This window comes from Hevea brasiliensis, chromosome 17 (genome assembly GCF_030052815.1).
Source record: "Hevea brasiliensis isolate MT/VB/25A 57/8 chromosome 17, ASM3005281v1, whole genome shotgun sequence".
Classification (NCBI taxonomy): Eukaryota; Viridiplantae; Streptophyta; class Magnoliopsida; order Malpighiales; family Euphorbiaceae; genus Hevea; species Hevea brasiliensis.
In genome coordinates this window covers 17,112,741-17,125,436 of record NC_079509.1, presented here as the reverse complement: position 1 = coordinate 17,125,436, position 12,696 = coordinate 17,112,741, and the positions used below count along the sequence as shown (strand labels likewise).

Genomic DNA, 12,696 nt, shown 5'->3' with positions numbered 1-12,696 from the left:
GGATGTAAGTAAACTTTATACCAGACTCAATGCCCTATTAATTATATGACAGATTTCTTTTCCAAAAAAAAAAAAAAAGACGAAATATCGTTTTTAAATCATTTCATCTTTTACCCTTTTCCCCACCCTTGATGTTCCTGTCCTAAGATTTATTAGTAGGAAGGCAAATGATAGTTTCAGTCGTGCCTGCCAACTGGGTTTCTTAGCTTCTTGTATTTCCCCTGCTTTAAGCAGGTTTCTGTGTAAAAAAAAAAAAAAACAAATTCTTGGCTTCCAGACATCTGATATCTATGCAATGTGAGAATTGAAATATACCAAGAGGAACTTCAAATATATCTAGTTTTTAAAGGAAAAACTTTTTCTGTTCCGATTCAAATTCGACAGCGACAAATTAAAGAAATAATTGATTGAGAAAGGGCACAAAGGTTAAGGTAGGGAACTGAAAGTATGAACCTAATGAAGTAAAGAAACGAAGGTTGATAAGCATAATGGAAATCAAGATTAGCAACTTCATGAACGTATCCTCAAATCTTCATCTGCCTGTTATTTCAGCCATTTTATCCCATCTCCAAGCTTGCTCATGGTTGCCTCGTAGGAATTTAGAAGCCTTATAAAAAGGCTCAGCTCTGAACCTAAATATATGCAATTCCACATTTGATCCCCATAGTTGATATACAACTCACTGATAGTGAAAACTGAAAATGGGTCAATTTTTATGCCTACTTTCACAAATTCAATATTTCTTTCCGATTAAAAAAATTAACAAGAAATATCATAGTAATAAATTCTTTAAAATCTCACTATTTGAAGTGAACTCAACGTTTTCAAAGTTTGAAATAAACTAAATCAATAACAACTTAAACTTCTTACCTTTAATAACAACATAGCACTGACCTTTGCTTCTCACCTTTAATAACCCAATCATCAAAAAACCAATAACTGAAAAGTTTAGGAATAAGAACCTATAACTAACCAAACTGAACATACTCCTATCAAAATAACCAAATTTTATTAGTTCACTTTCCAGTTATAACTGAATAATGCACCCCTACTCATTTTTTATTAGCACGTCAGAAATTGAAATATACACATTTCCCCCATTCGCAAAATTGGAATAAGCAGCCCCCAGCCTTACCTTGTTATCCAGTCTCCAGTTACAAACAGACATTCAAGCTAGCAGAAAGCATTCAATTTCACCCACACCCCAAAACCAGAGAGAGAGGGGGGGTGGTGGTGATGCATATTGTTCTTCCCAACTACAGATGGTCAATTCCAAATACAATCAAATAAAATAATAAAATTATTTATAATAATAACAACAACAACAACAACAACAAACTTTGCATGACACAATTATTTGGCAGGATTTGAGTCATTTTAAAAGCCAAATAAATACACTCTATAGGTCTCATATAAAAATATGAACTTGCTGGTCTGGAATAAAAGAGAAATGAAAGGAAAAACGCAATTACAATAAATACATATCAGTGACAAGTCAGATTGTTCACCAATCTATATCCAATTCTCTAGATAGGAAGAGTTTGTCAATGTAGAGAATGACTGGTGCAGATGCAGCAATATAATACTCCATTTGAATCCTGGCTGAGGTCTCTGAAAGCCAAAACCGATGTGGGAACAGACAATTATACAACCAAAAATATTAAAAAGCCATGGGGCCAGTTTCTTATCTTTTGGCCCCAAAAAGTCCCTTCTAAAAGATGTAACTAGCGTTTGGTTAGCTGCCAAAAAGCCCTTTCTTTTTTTGGTAATTTAAAAGCAAGAGAAAAAAGTGCCATTTGTTATTGGGATGAAATAAATTGGGAGAAAAACTTTACTACAAACTCCAATTTGAATTAATAAATGACCAACTGCATAACAATGCAACATGTTTAATGCAAACTTCTAATAATAACATGTGAACTCTAAACCCTAATTCATCTGGAATCATGGTTCTTGCATACATTCAAATTAAAGTTCCACATGTCCCAAAGTTTTTAGTTAACCAAAGGAATAACTAGGGAAGGGTTTTGCAATTCATTCATATATCTTGGCATGTAGATCAGGAACTTATTGAGAAATAAATCTCAGAAAAAAAAAAGTGCATTTATTGGAGCAAGCACTCACCATCTTCATTCAGCTTATTTAAAAGTTGTGCTTTTGTAGGAAGGGCATACATCCCTGCAGCAACAGCTTTTCTAATAGCCCACCCATGGTGAGGAGCAAATACTTGTGCATAAGCCTTGGAAGCTGGGTCCTTCAAAGAATTCCCCCTGCCATGAGAACAACAGGAAACATTAACTTTGTCGCTCCAAGTGTAGCCTTGAAACAATCAACTTCTATAACCTTGAAACAATCAACTTCACCATCAAAATGAACCTCCTTAAAGTTGCAACTAAAATTTGCACATACAGTATCTTAGAAAGGGAATATTAATCATCTGTTTAATTTAATCCATGATCACTATGCTTAGCACTAAATTTCAACGGTCACTTCAGTTAGTCACATTTAAACACTCTAGTCACATTTAAACATGATGCGCACCTCAGGCACAGCTCAGGCTCAAGGCTCACCAGGCTCGAACCCTAACGCCTTATGCGCCTAGGTGTGTGCCTTTGTTTCAGGCACAAGGTTCTAGAAAGGCATGCCTTATTTATTTCCATCTTTAGCGAGCATTTTTATTGGCAAAAAGAATTACCATTTAAACTCAAACCAGCAAACCCAATTCATGATATATGCCAAAGAAAAAAAAGGAAAAATATCACATTTATTTGACTTTTATGGAACTTTTAAATATTTTACTTTGCGCCTCACCTCGCTAAGGCGCGCGCCTACACTTTGCGCCTTGCGCCTAGGCTCCAGGACTCCTCAGCGCTTTAGTGCGCCTTGAGCCTTTAATAACTATGTCAACTTCAATTTGTGTTTAAATAAGGTTATTACTACCAAGTTCCAATAGCTATTCATTAGGATCTCTGAAGTGGCAATCAAGATTCTTTAATTTAGTCATGCAAGGTGGAATATAGGACTTTATTACTTAGCTACCATGAAAAAAATAAGGCCAAATTTCTATTGAAACACAAAATAGTGATCTTATTAAAAATGAATTAAAGTTAAGTATACTTACTGCATGTTGTAAATTAAAGTAACCTACTTAGCTCATTGAAATTTAGTAACAAGTTACGTGATTACAAATTAAACAGCAGTAGATAAACAGCAAAAAGAGGAAGTTAAACAGTTAACAGGCCAGAGATAGAGCCAAGGCATTTGGCAAAAATAGCATTAACAGGGTTTCTAATCCTAAGAAAACAATAATATTTGAACAAACTAGGTTCTACAATAATTTATAAAAACATAGTCCAACCATTTCGTATCAATTATATAGTACAATTAATTTGCAATCAGAAGCTAATTTTAGAAAGATAACTGATGCCTCTAAATCAGAACTCAAATGTCCATTGGGGTTCAGGGCTTAAGCATCATTCAAACTTTAGTATCAGAACTTAAATCAAGCACCACATTGAGCTAGGCTAAGACTGCATTGAGTTGTGCTCAAAGATTTCTAATAGTGGGAGGAGCCGAAAACAATATCAAAGAATGCATCTTTTTCTCTGGCTAACAAGCAGGACCATGTTTAGATAATGGCCTTTCTTCTTACACTTTCTGTTACTGATTAGACACAACCACGTGAGACAGACATGGAATCTTGAATTAAGGATGCATGTTCATGTCTATGGAAATTTTTTAACCAAAAAAAAAAAAAAAAAATGAAGAAGAAGAAGAAATGAAAAGATCAGCAGCACGTCCCAGGCAGGAAATGCTTATAGCGTGAATGAGGAATCAGACGCAAGTTTCTTAGGAAATCTATGGGGAAGAAAAGCTGCGAGTATAAATTCAAAAAAAAAACATTTAAACAAGTACATGCCCCCTTTCTATAAAGATTTAAGATACAGCCCACAAGTCCATTTCTCCGATTATGCAATATTTAAAACAGTAAGTTTCATTGTACTAATTTTTTAAAAAGAAAACTTTACTATTAAAACATACTTGAAAAATAACTACTCAGATGAATGATTAGAATTTGTTGCTGCTACTGATAAATTACTACATACATAAAAGCTCTAGTTTTGTGTATGCACAAGGTTCTAATCAATTTCACATGCTCTATGCAATCTAAATATTAATAGTTCTTCAAATCTATCCAAGTTTCTCTTTTTTCCCATGCTTTTGGCCAAATCATTTTTGAGTTGATACATAATACCCTATAATCTATATCAAACAGACTGTGAGGATTCTTTTTACCCCACCGTTCTTCACTTCACTTAATTAGATTGTAATCCAAAAACACAGTTCTAAAATAAAATAAATTCACTTTAGTTTTCTTCCTAACTTCATATTTTAAACCTTTTAGGCGTGTAAATATTGCAGAACTCCCTGACCTCTGAAAAGAGCAGGTGTGCCACAAACCATAAAATTTCATTTGGATAACAGGTTCCAAAGTAGGAAGCAATTGCAGCTGAAATTTATCACAAGATATTTTCACCAAAAATACATCAACACATTTGTGGTTGATGATAAGTAATTGGAACAGAATATGTATCTAGATCCTAGATTTTATATACAAAGAAAAAGACCATTAGTACTTAGTTTAAACCAGGGACAGTCCACATTGACTGGATCCTCCAAGATCATCTGAAAATCCTTCCACATATAAAAGTTGTAATTTATCAAGTTCTCTTGTAATAGACTATTCTATTGTGTTGCTTCTATCATTCTATGGGTCCAGTAGGCCACTACATTGTGGATGCCAGTTGATCTAAGACAGGATACTAGAGACCAATTTACAATACAGTTTAGCATTAAGCACAGTAGCACACCATACAGCCTATAGGAGAGGACATGCAAGATATTAGTCAATTAGCTTTCCACAAAACCACATAGCAACGCAAAAAAAGTCACGATTCATCAAAACATTGAGGTTAATAATTGTTTAGGCTTTTCTACAAGCCCAAACCATTCACAGCATTATCTGAATCAACTGGAAAAATCACATGAAGAAGTAAAGACTAGTGAATAGACGTACTCTGTAACAATAATTTGCTCAAAGAGAACCTTGACCATGTCAAGCCCACGCTTTACCCTCAAAAGATTTCTTGAATGACTACCCGCTTTTCTCACGGTTTTCTGTTCCATGTCCCTATCCAGCATGGCTTCCAAGGTCACAATCACTTTCGATGCGTCTGCAAGATCACGAACCTGTTATAATAACATCAAAATCAAAATCAAAATCAAATCAAACACCTTGAATTTAAAGCGAATACATTCGGTTCAATGAAACCAAACTAACCTTAGCAACATAATCCATCTCGGCGAACTTGAAGGCGATACCCAAACAGCCAAAAAGAGGAGAGACGAGAGAGCAAGCTCGAGAGAATGGAGCGACTTCAATATCAGCAGATTGTGAGTTTACAGTCGCAGCTAGCTCCTTAAACGCCTCTGATATCTTTCTCAGTGGCTTTTCATTTTCGAAATCCGTCATTTCTAAAATGTACTGAGTTTTGATTCGATGATGCTGTCGATATTGTCTCCGGCAAAGCGCAGATGGGTCGGACTTCAGAGCCAGAGAGGAGATGAGAATGTTCTTTGCTGCGAGACGACGCGACCAAACTTGCCTATCGCGTACAAATGGAAATGATAGTGGGCCATGGGAGACTCTTCTTCCAGCCCATGATTTTTTTTCTAAGATGAGTTATTAATATTATTATTAGTTATTACAAGCCCATGTACTTTAATTCTCTTTATCAAACAACAGTAATTCCTTTTTTACAAATTATTTTTTTTTTCAAATTCTAGTAGAAAATTGTATGACTTTCTACTTTATTTCGTATTTTTTAAGTGAAATCCATAAATTTTAACATGTAGGAAAAATTAAAAATTTAAATTTGATAAATTATAAAATTTTCTTTTTAACTTATTAAAATCATGAATTTATATTAGATTCATAAATACAAAAGGCGTCTAATTTTAGTGTGTATTTAAAAATTATTTTATTAAATAGTATTATTTGAAATTCATTTTTAAAAAATTTTAATAAGTAAAATAGTATTATATAAAATTTATATTTTATCAATAATTTATATTAAAATTAAATCTAAATCTCTTATTTTGAATTCCAATATTCACTATTATATTATAAAATTCACCAAATAGCATTATGTATATTTAAAAATACACATCATAAATTATGAATGAAAATAATTAAATTTAAATCAAGCATGTGGATAAATATATCTTTATCACCAAATCATCACTTTGTGTAGTATGTTTCAAAGTGATGATTTGGTATTTTTTGATTAATAATTATTACTAGTAATTTGTTTTATAATATGTTTATATTAATTTCATAGTATTAATATTTTTTATTAGTAAATTATATTTTAATAATTGTTTGAATAATTTATTTATTAAAATTTTTATTTATTATTTGAAAATTTAAATTTTTATAATTTTTTTTAAATTAACAATCAACAATTGGTTGCTAAATTGATTACAAATAGTAACCTATTTACAAAGCAATTGTAAAATTGTCAAATTAAAAGTACTTATTTTTTTGTAGCTAATTATATATCAATTGCTAATTTCGATTGTTATTAGTAATCAATAATTTAAAAAAAATTATTTTTTTCAATTTAATTATTTTAATAATGGATTCGGTTTTCGATTGCTAATTTATCAGTCGGTTACTAATCAATTAATAATCAATCTCATTACAATCGACTAAATCGGTTACTAAATTAATTATTAAATTAATTAACAACCAATTTTAATAGATTAACAATCGATTTGATCGGTTTTTAATTCGATTTTTTTAATGTAAAAAGGCCACTTATTATATCAAAATATTTATTAAAAAAAAAACTCCTCACAAATTTATATTTAGAATTTTGAGTTATAATAAATTTAACAAATATCACCTAAATCAAATCAGCAATCATACCTAGCATAAATTTCTTTGTATTGATTTGAGTGGAATTAGTAAAATGATTATAAATATAAAGGAATTTGGTATAGATCAATAAAATTAAATTAATTTATTAAAATTCATAATTTAATCATATTATTTTTTAATTAATACTAATTTTTATTAAATTTATTCCTTTAATTTTATTCCTAAAAATACATAAAATTTTATTTTCAAATATTAACAATATTCAAAAGAAATTTAGAATCATTACGTAACTTTATTTTCTTAACCTCATATAATTTATCCATTAATAAATTAAGTAGTCATCATAAAATCAATTATAATGTTTGATCTACTTTTTTATTTTTCTTTTAGTTCATTATTATATAATGTTATATATATATATATATATATATATATATATATATATATATATATATTATTTTTAAAAATAATTATGATATTAATTAAGAATTTTATATTTTCTTTTTAATATTAGGTGTCCCATAAAAATAAAAGGAAAATACAAATTACAAGTTAGTGAGAATAAAATAATATTTTTAATTATAAATAAAATGGGTCATATTTTGTTTATATGGATAAAAAAAAATCATGTTGACCTGTTAACCAATTAAATAAATGGTTTGTTGTGTGCCTAATTGGGATAAAAGAGTTAATTCAATTAAACCCTTATTTTTAGTATGTCATTAAAGAGTTGATCCATTTTTATGCTCGAACCTATTTGTGTTGAATCGAAACCTATTTTGACTATGCATCGAGTCATGTCGTATAATCGAGTTCTGTATAAAATTGTCAGCTCTCTATTAGGGATGAGAGGAAGGTTTGAGAACAGGGATTGCTATCCCCATCCCTACCCTCAAAGGATTAGGGTTACAGCAAAATTTTTCCTGTTGGAGTGCAAGGCAATGCGAGTTTTCTCAAATATATATATTTCTTAATTTTTTATTTTAATTTATCATTATAAGTGTAAATTTATTCATTAAAAAAATAAGTTATAAGTTAGAAATATAAGTTTAGTAAATAAGGATAATAATAATAATGAACATAAATATTTTTGTTTAAATTATAATATATAAATATTTTTGTTTAAATTACAATATATAAATAATTGAATACATACAAATAAATGATTTTTAATAAAAAATAATAATATATTATTATCAATATGGGTTTTTAGGATTCAGGGTGGGAAACATTCTCTTTATTTCCATCCCACACAATATCGGTGGCGAGTTAGGGTCAGAAAAAATTGATTGAACATGGGTATCATCCCTAACTATGGTATAATTTGATGGTTGAGTGAGTGTTCTATGTACAATCAATTGATTCGGTTCTGAATTAAATCTAATTATAAAAACTGAAAATCAAAATAAACTGAAATGATAAAAAAATCAAATCGAATTGGTTTAGTTTGATTTGGTACATAATGCAAATAAGCAACAATGTTGTTTCAACCCCTATGTCTAGCCTACGACTAAGTATCCAGGAGTGCCTAATACGGCAACAATTCATAAACGAAATCAATCCTAGTTCCTAAATTCCAAATTCTCCATCAAACCCAATTTAAGAGCTCTAGATAACATATTACAAATTAACAGGTGAAAGAAGTCAAAATAACAAGCCATTCAAATATGAAATTACCCATTTAAATACAACAACTCAATAGGTGAAACAAGTCACAACTTTAAAATTCCAACGAAACAAAGTTTTAAGTATGAAATTACCCATTCAATACCTTAATAACCAAAATTTCACATATTTATTAACTAAAATTGAATCAAATTTTTTAAAAATAAAATAAAAAATCAAATTTAATTAGTTCGGTAAATTTAACCAGTTATAACCGATTATTGCTCATCCTTAGTAAGTATCTCCTATTCTAATAGCATAATTGGTAAATGGGAAGGAATGCAAATCATAGATATGGGAAAAGGTCTGATAAGCATCTATGAGTTGAAAGAAAACCCTACCACTACCACTTTGTCAGGGAAAGTTAGAACCTTAACTCTGAAGCAAACTAAACATTGTACTGGAGGTTGCTGGATGAGACGAGGGAAAAGACAACAAAGCTAAAAGAAGAGTACATATTTTTCATATAAAACCTGAAAGAGTTGAAGTCATTTTGGAAACATTTGAAGATAACTATTGTTACTTTGAATTTTGTTTTGGTACTTGTAAATAAACTCCATAGCTAACTTTGTCTGTGAAAGTAATGTTTATCACTGTAATCAAATTATTTTGTTGAATTGCAATGTTCTTTTATCATTGAAAACTAAATTATATATGTGTTCAAATGGCATTTACTTTGTTTTGATGCGACTTGAGGATATTATAAATTTGCAGAGATATAATAGTTGTGATTTTTAAGTTATAGAAATTATATGGTAATGGTAATTGCTTTAAAAATTATAAAAATTGCATAGTTGGGATTTGATTTTTAATGTCTACTTGACATTGTATTCGAGATCATAATTATTTTTTTAAATAAAAATATTATTTTAGATATTATTAAAAAAATAATGTTATTATTTTAATATTTTTATAATTAAAATTTATTAAATTTAATTTTAAATTATTTTTAATAATTTTAATTAATATATTTAAAAATAATTTCCTCGATAATGATTTTAATAATAATGTTAATCAGACCCTTAATAACTGTGTCGTGAAAGAAAACTTCTGTTGCGTGCGAGAGAGAATGATAGTGTTAACAAACACGACTGAGGCGAAATGACAAATGAAAAAAATTGGGAATCGAGAAAATGAAATAGAGCAGGAATGAAATAGAGAGGGAAAGTGAAAGGGAGAAAAATCACAACGGAGAAAAAGTGTGAGAGAGAAAAATGAAATTGAAATTAAGGATTAAATTAATTTAGATTAATTTAACCTAATTAAAAAAATACTAATATTTTATCCCTTATTAACATCTAAAATTAATGAGTGAATTAAATAATTCATAAAATTAAATATTAAAAAGTAATTAATATATTTTTTAAAATATAAAAATAAAATTATTAATTTTACGATAATATAAATACTAGATAATAATTTGCTTATCCATTTGTGTTGTACAGATTTTTAATTTAATAAAATTCAAACTTATAATAAATAAAAAAATAAAATATGCAATTTCATCAATGAATTTTTTTTATTGGAGTAGTTTAATTTAATTTAAAATTAAAATTTATGAATTAAATTTTTTATTTAAATAAAAAATAAAAAATTTTAATTTCTTAATTATTAGATTAAAATTTATTAAATTAAATTTTTATTTAAATCTAAAAAGTAAGGATTTCTTTATTTTTAAATTAAATTGATATTTAAATTTAAAATTTTAAATTAATTTAATAAAAATAAAGAATGAATAAATTAAACATTCTAAATTAAGTTCTAAGCCATTAAAAATAAAAAGAAACATAAAATTTAAATGATATAATCTCGTCCGGTTCCGAGTTCGAAAACAACAAGAGCGGAAAAGCCAAGAAGTCAACATCACCAGATTTTTAAATATATGTAAATATTTCACAACAAGACATCACTCCATTATACAATTTTCCGCCATTTCTCACCAAATGCTCATCTCCATTTTTCAAACTAATAATAAATTAAACGACACAACGCTCAATCACTCACTCCACTCCTCCCTCTCTCTCTCTCTCTCTCTCTCTCTCTCTCTCTCTCTCTCTCTGTTCTTCTTCTTCCTCCGCCTTTTTTCGTTCCTTTTCCGTTCTCTTTCCTCATCTCTCTCTCTCTCTCTCTCTCTCTCTCACTCTCACTTTACTTTATTATTTGCCTCGCTTTCGTCATACAATAACCCTCTCTCGCTTTGCGTTTCTGTAGAGGCAATGCTTTTCTGTTTTTGTCTTTCAATTTCAATCGCTTCTGTTTCGGTTTCTGTCTTCTCTAGATCTACTTCATTGTCCTCTCTGAGTAAAGACCTATATTCAATTTTTTACCTTTTATTGTTTTCTATTTCTTATGTCAATTCACTTGCACTTAGATCGAGAGTGTGGTTGTTTGGATTCTAGTTAAACAACCTGCGTTTTGTGCTAGATCCAAAGCACAAGTGTTGCGGCTCTGAGAGGAGCTCCCTGAATTTTCTTCCGTTTTGAGATTATGAGTATTTATTATTTATTTATTTTTGTAGTTTCCTCTGTGGAGTGGCTTTACCTGCATTATACACTTTTTTGGTGGCTGGAAGTAGTGACGATGAGGATATTATAAAGTTTTTAATATCGACAGATGGGTTTACTTTATTTCATTAATTTTGGTTTTGAATAGTAGAGATTGAAAATGACTACTTAACAATAATAGTAAGGGTAGCAGTAGCATTAGCTGTATTGCGTGGAAATTGGGGATTTAGGGTCTGTTTGGATTAACTGTTGAATACAACTGATAATCATAGTGATAAAGTATTCATTGTTATAATGATAACTAATAGCTGATGATAGCTGTTTTATATTAAGTGTTTAGTAAAATTATATTTAGCTGTTGCTGTTAATATGTGAAATGACTAATAAGAGTATATATTATATAATTTATTTTATTATTTAAATAAATATAAAATTATAAATTTATTACATTATATTATTTATTTTATTATTAAATTAAATATATAATTATTAAATTAATATATTATATTATTTAAATAAATATATAATTATTAATCTTTTATATTATATTATTTATTTTATTATTGAAATAAGAAAATAATTATTTTTTAAGATAATTAAATAATTTTAAAAATATAGATAAAATAATAAAATAATTATTATTGTTAATAGAAAAATTTATAATTAATTTTAAGTTTTTGGATATAAATAAATATTTTATATTTGATGTTATTAATAAAAAATATTTTAATAAAGTTGAAATACGTTAATTAAAATATTAAAATTATAAATAAAAAAATAAAAATATTAATAATATTAATTTTCAAGTTAAATAAAAAAAAGGATAATATGGTCAAAATAAAAAATAAAATCAGATCATTATCACCGATGAGAAACAATTTCTAAAAATAGAGCTGATACAAACTGCAGCTGATGGGTATCATATCAGTTGCCCATCAACTATCAGCTCTATTTTTTTTAACTTGCCAAACACCACAATTTACCTGTTTGGGTGTCTATCAGCTATCAGCTGCATCCAACAGGTAAACCAAACACCCCCTTAGGATGGTATGGATCTGAACCGTCGGTCATGATTTTTGAACTGTCCATTGTGATTTCTGAAACATTAATTCAAGTTTAATAAAATTATAAATATGAATTAAATGGCTAAGACATAATTTAATACTCTGTTAGGAAAATCTTTCAGGAAAAAAAGAAAAAAAAGAGTGAAAAATAAAAAATATATTTTTTATTTTTTTTCTTATTTGAATAAAATGAAAGGAAAATAATAGAAAAAAAAGAAAAGTATAATAAATTTATAATTTTATCTTATATATTTAAAATAAAATTTTGAAAAAGGATAATTTTATAATTTTAATTTATATCCTACACTTTTATTATTTTTCTTTAAATTAAAGAGAAAATAACAGGAGAATTATTTTCTCTCATTCTCTTATTTTTTCTTTATTTCAAAATAAGAAAAAATATCAATTTCAATTTATTTTTTTTTTATTTTTTTTCTCTCCTTTTACTCTTATCCAAACAAGGTGTAAAAAGAGAGTTTATGAACTATTGGTTTCAATTTGAGTTTTGGTTTATAATGAT

At 28.2% G+C, this 12,696-nt stretch overlaps 1 protein-coding gene across 1 annotated transcript; it reads right to left on the bottom strand.

Moving 5' to 3' along the window:
- Window positions 1–1,320: 1,320 nt before the first annotated feature.
- LOC110642256 (accelerated cell death 11) lies at window positions 1,321–5,756 on the bottom strand. Its single transcript, XM_021794238.2, has 4 exons — window positions 5,342–5,756; window positions 5,078–5,250; window positions 2,125–2,270; window positions 1,321–1,611 (listed from the first exon to the last, which is right to left on the bottom strand). Exons 1-4 carry the CDS (start codon window positions 5,531–5,533, stop codon window positions 1,505–1,507), a joined length of 618 nt encoding a protein of 205 aa, XP_021649930.1. The 5' UTR covers window positions 5,534–5,756; the 3' UTR covers window positions 1,321–1,504.
- Between the last annotated feature and the right edge of the window lie 6,940 nt (window positions 5,757–12,696).

Excerpts from the sequence above, each read along its gene's own strand:
- LOC110642256 (XM_021794238.2), bottom strand. The coding sequence starts at position 5,533 with ATGACGGATTTCGAAAATGAAAAGCCACTGAGAAAGATATCAGAGGCG. Across the intron at positions 2,271-5,077 it reads GAGCAAATTATTGTTACAGA|GGGGAATTCTTTGAAGGACC; the intron begins GTACGTCTATTC and ends TTCTCATGGCAG. Across the intron at positions 1,612-2,124 it reads AAATAAGCTGAATGAAGATG|AGACCTCAGCCAGGATTCAA; the intron begins GTGAGTGCTTGC and ends TTTGGCTTTCAG.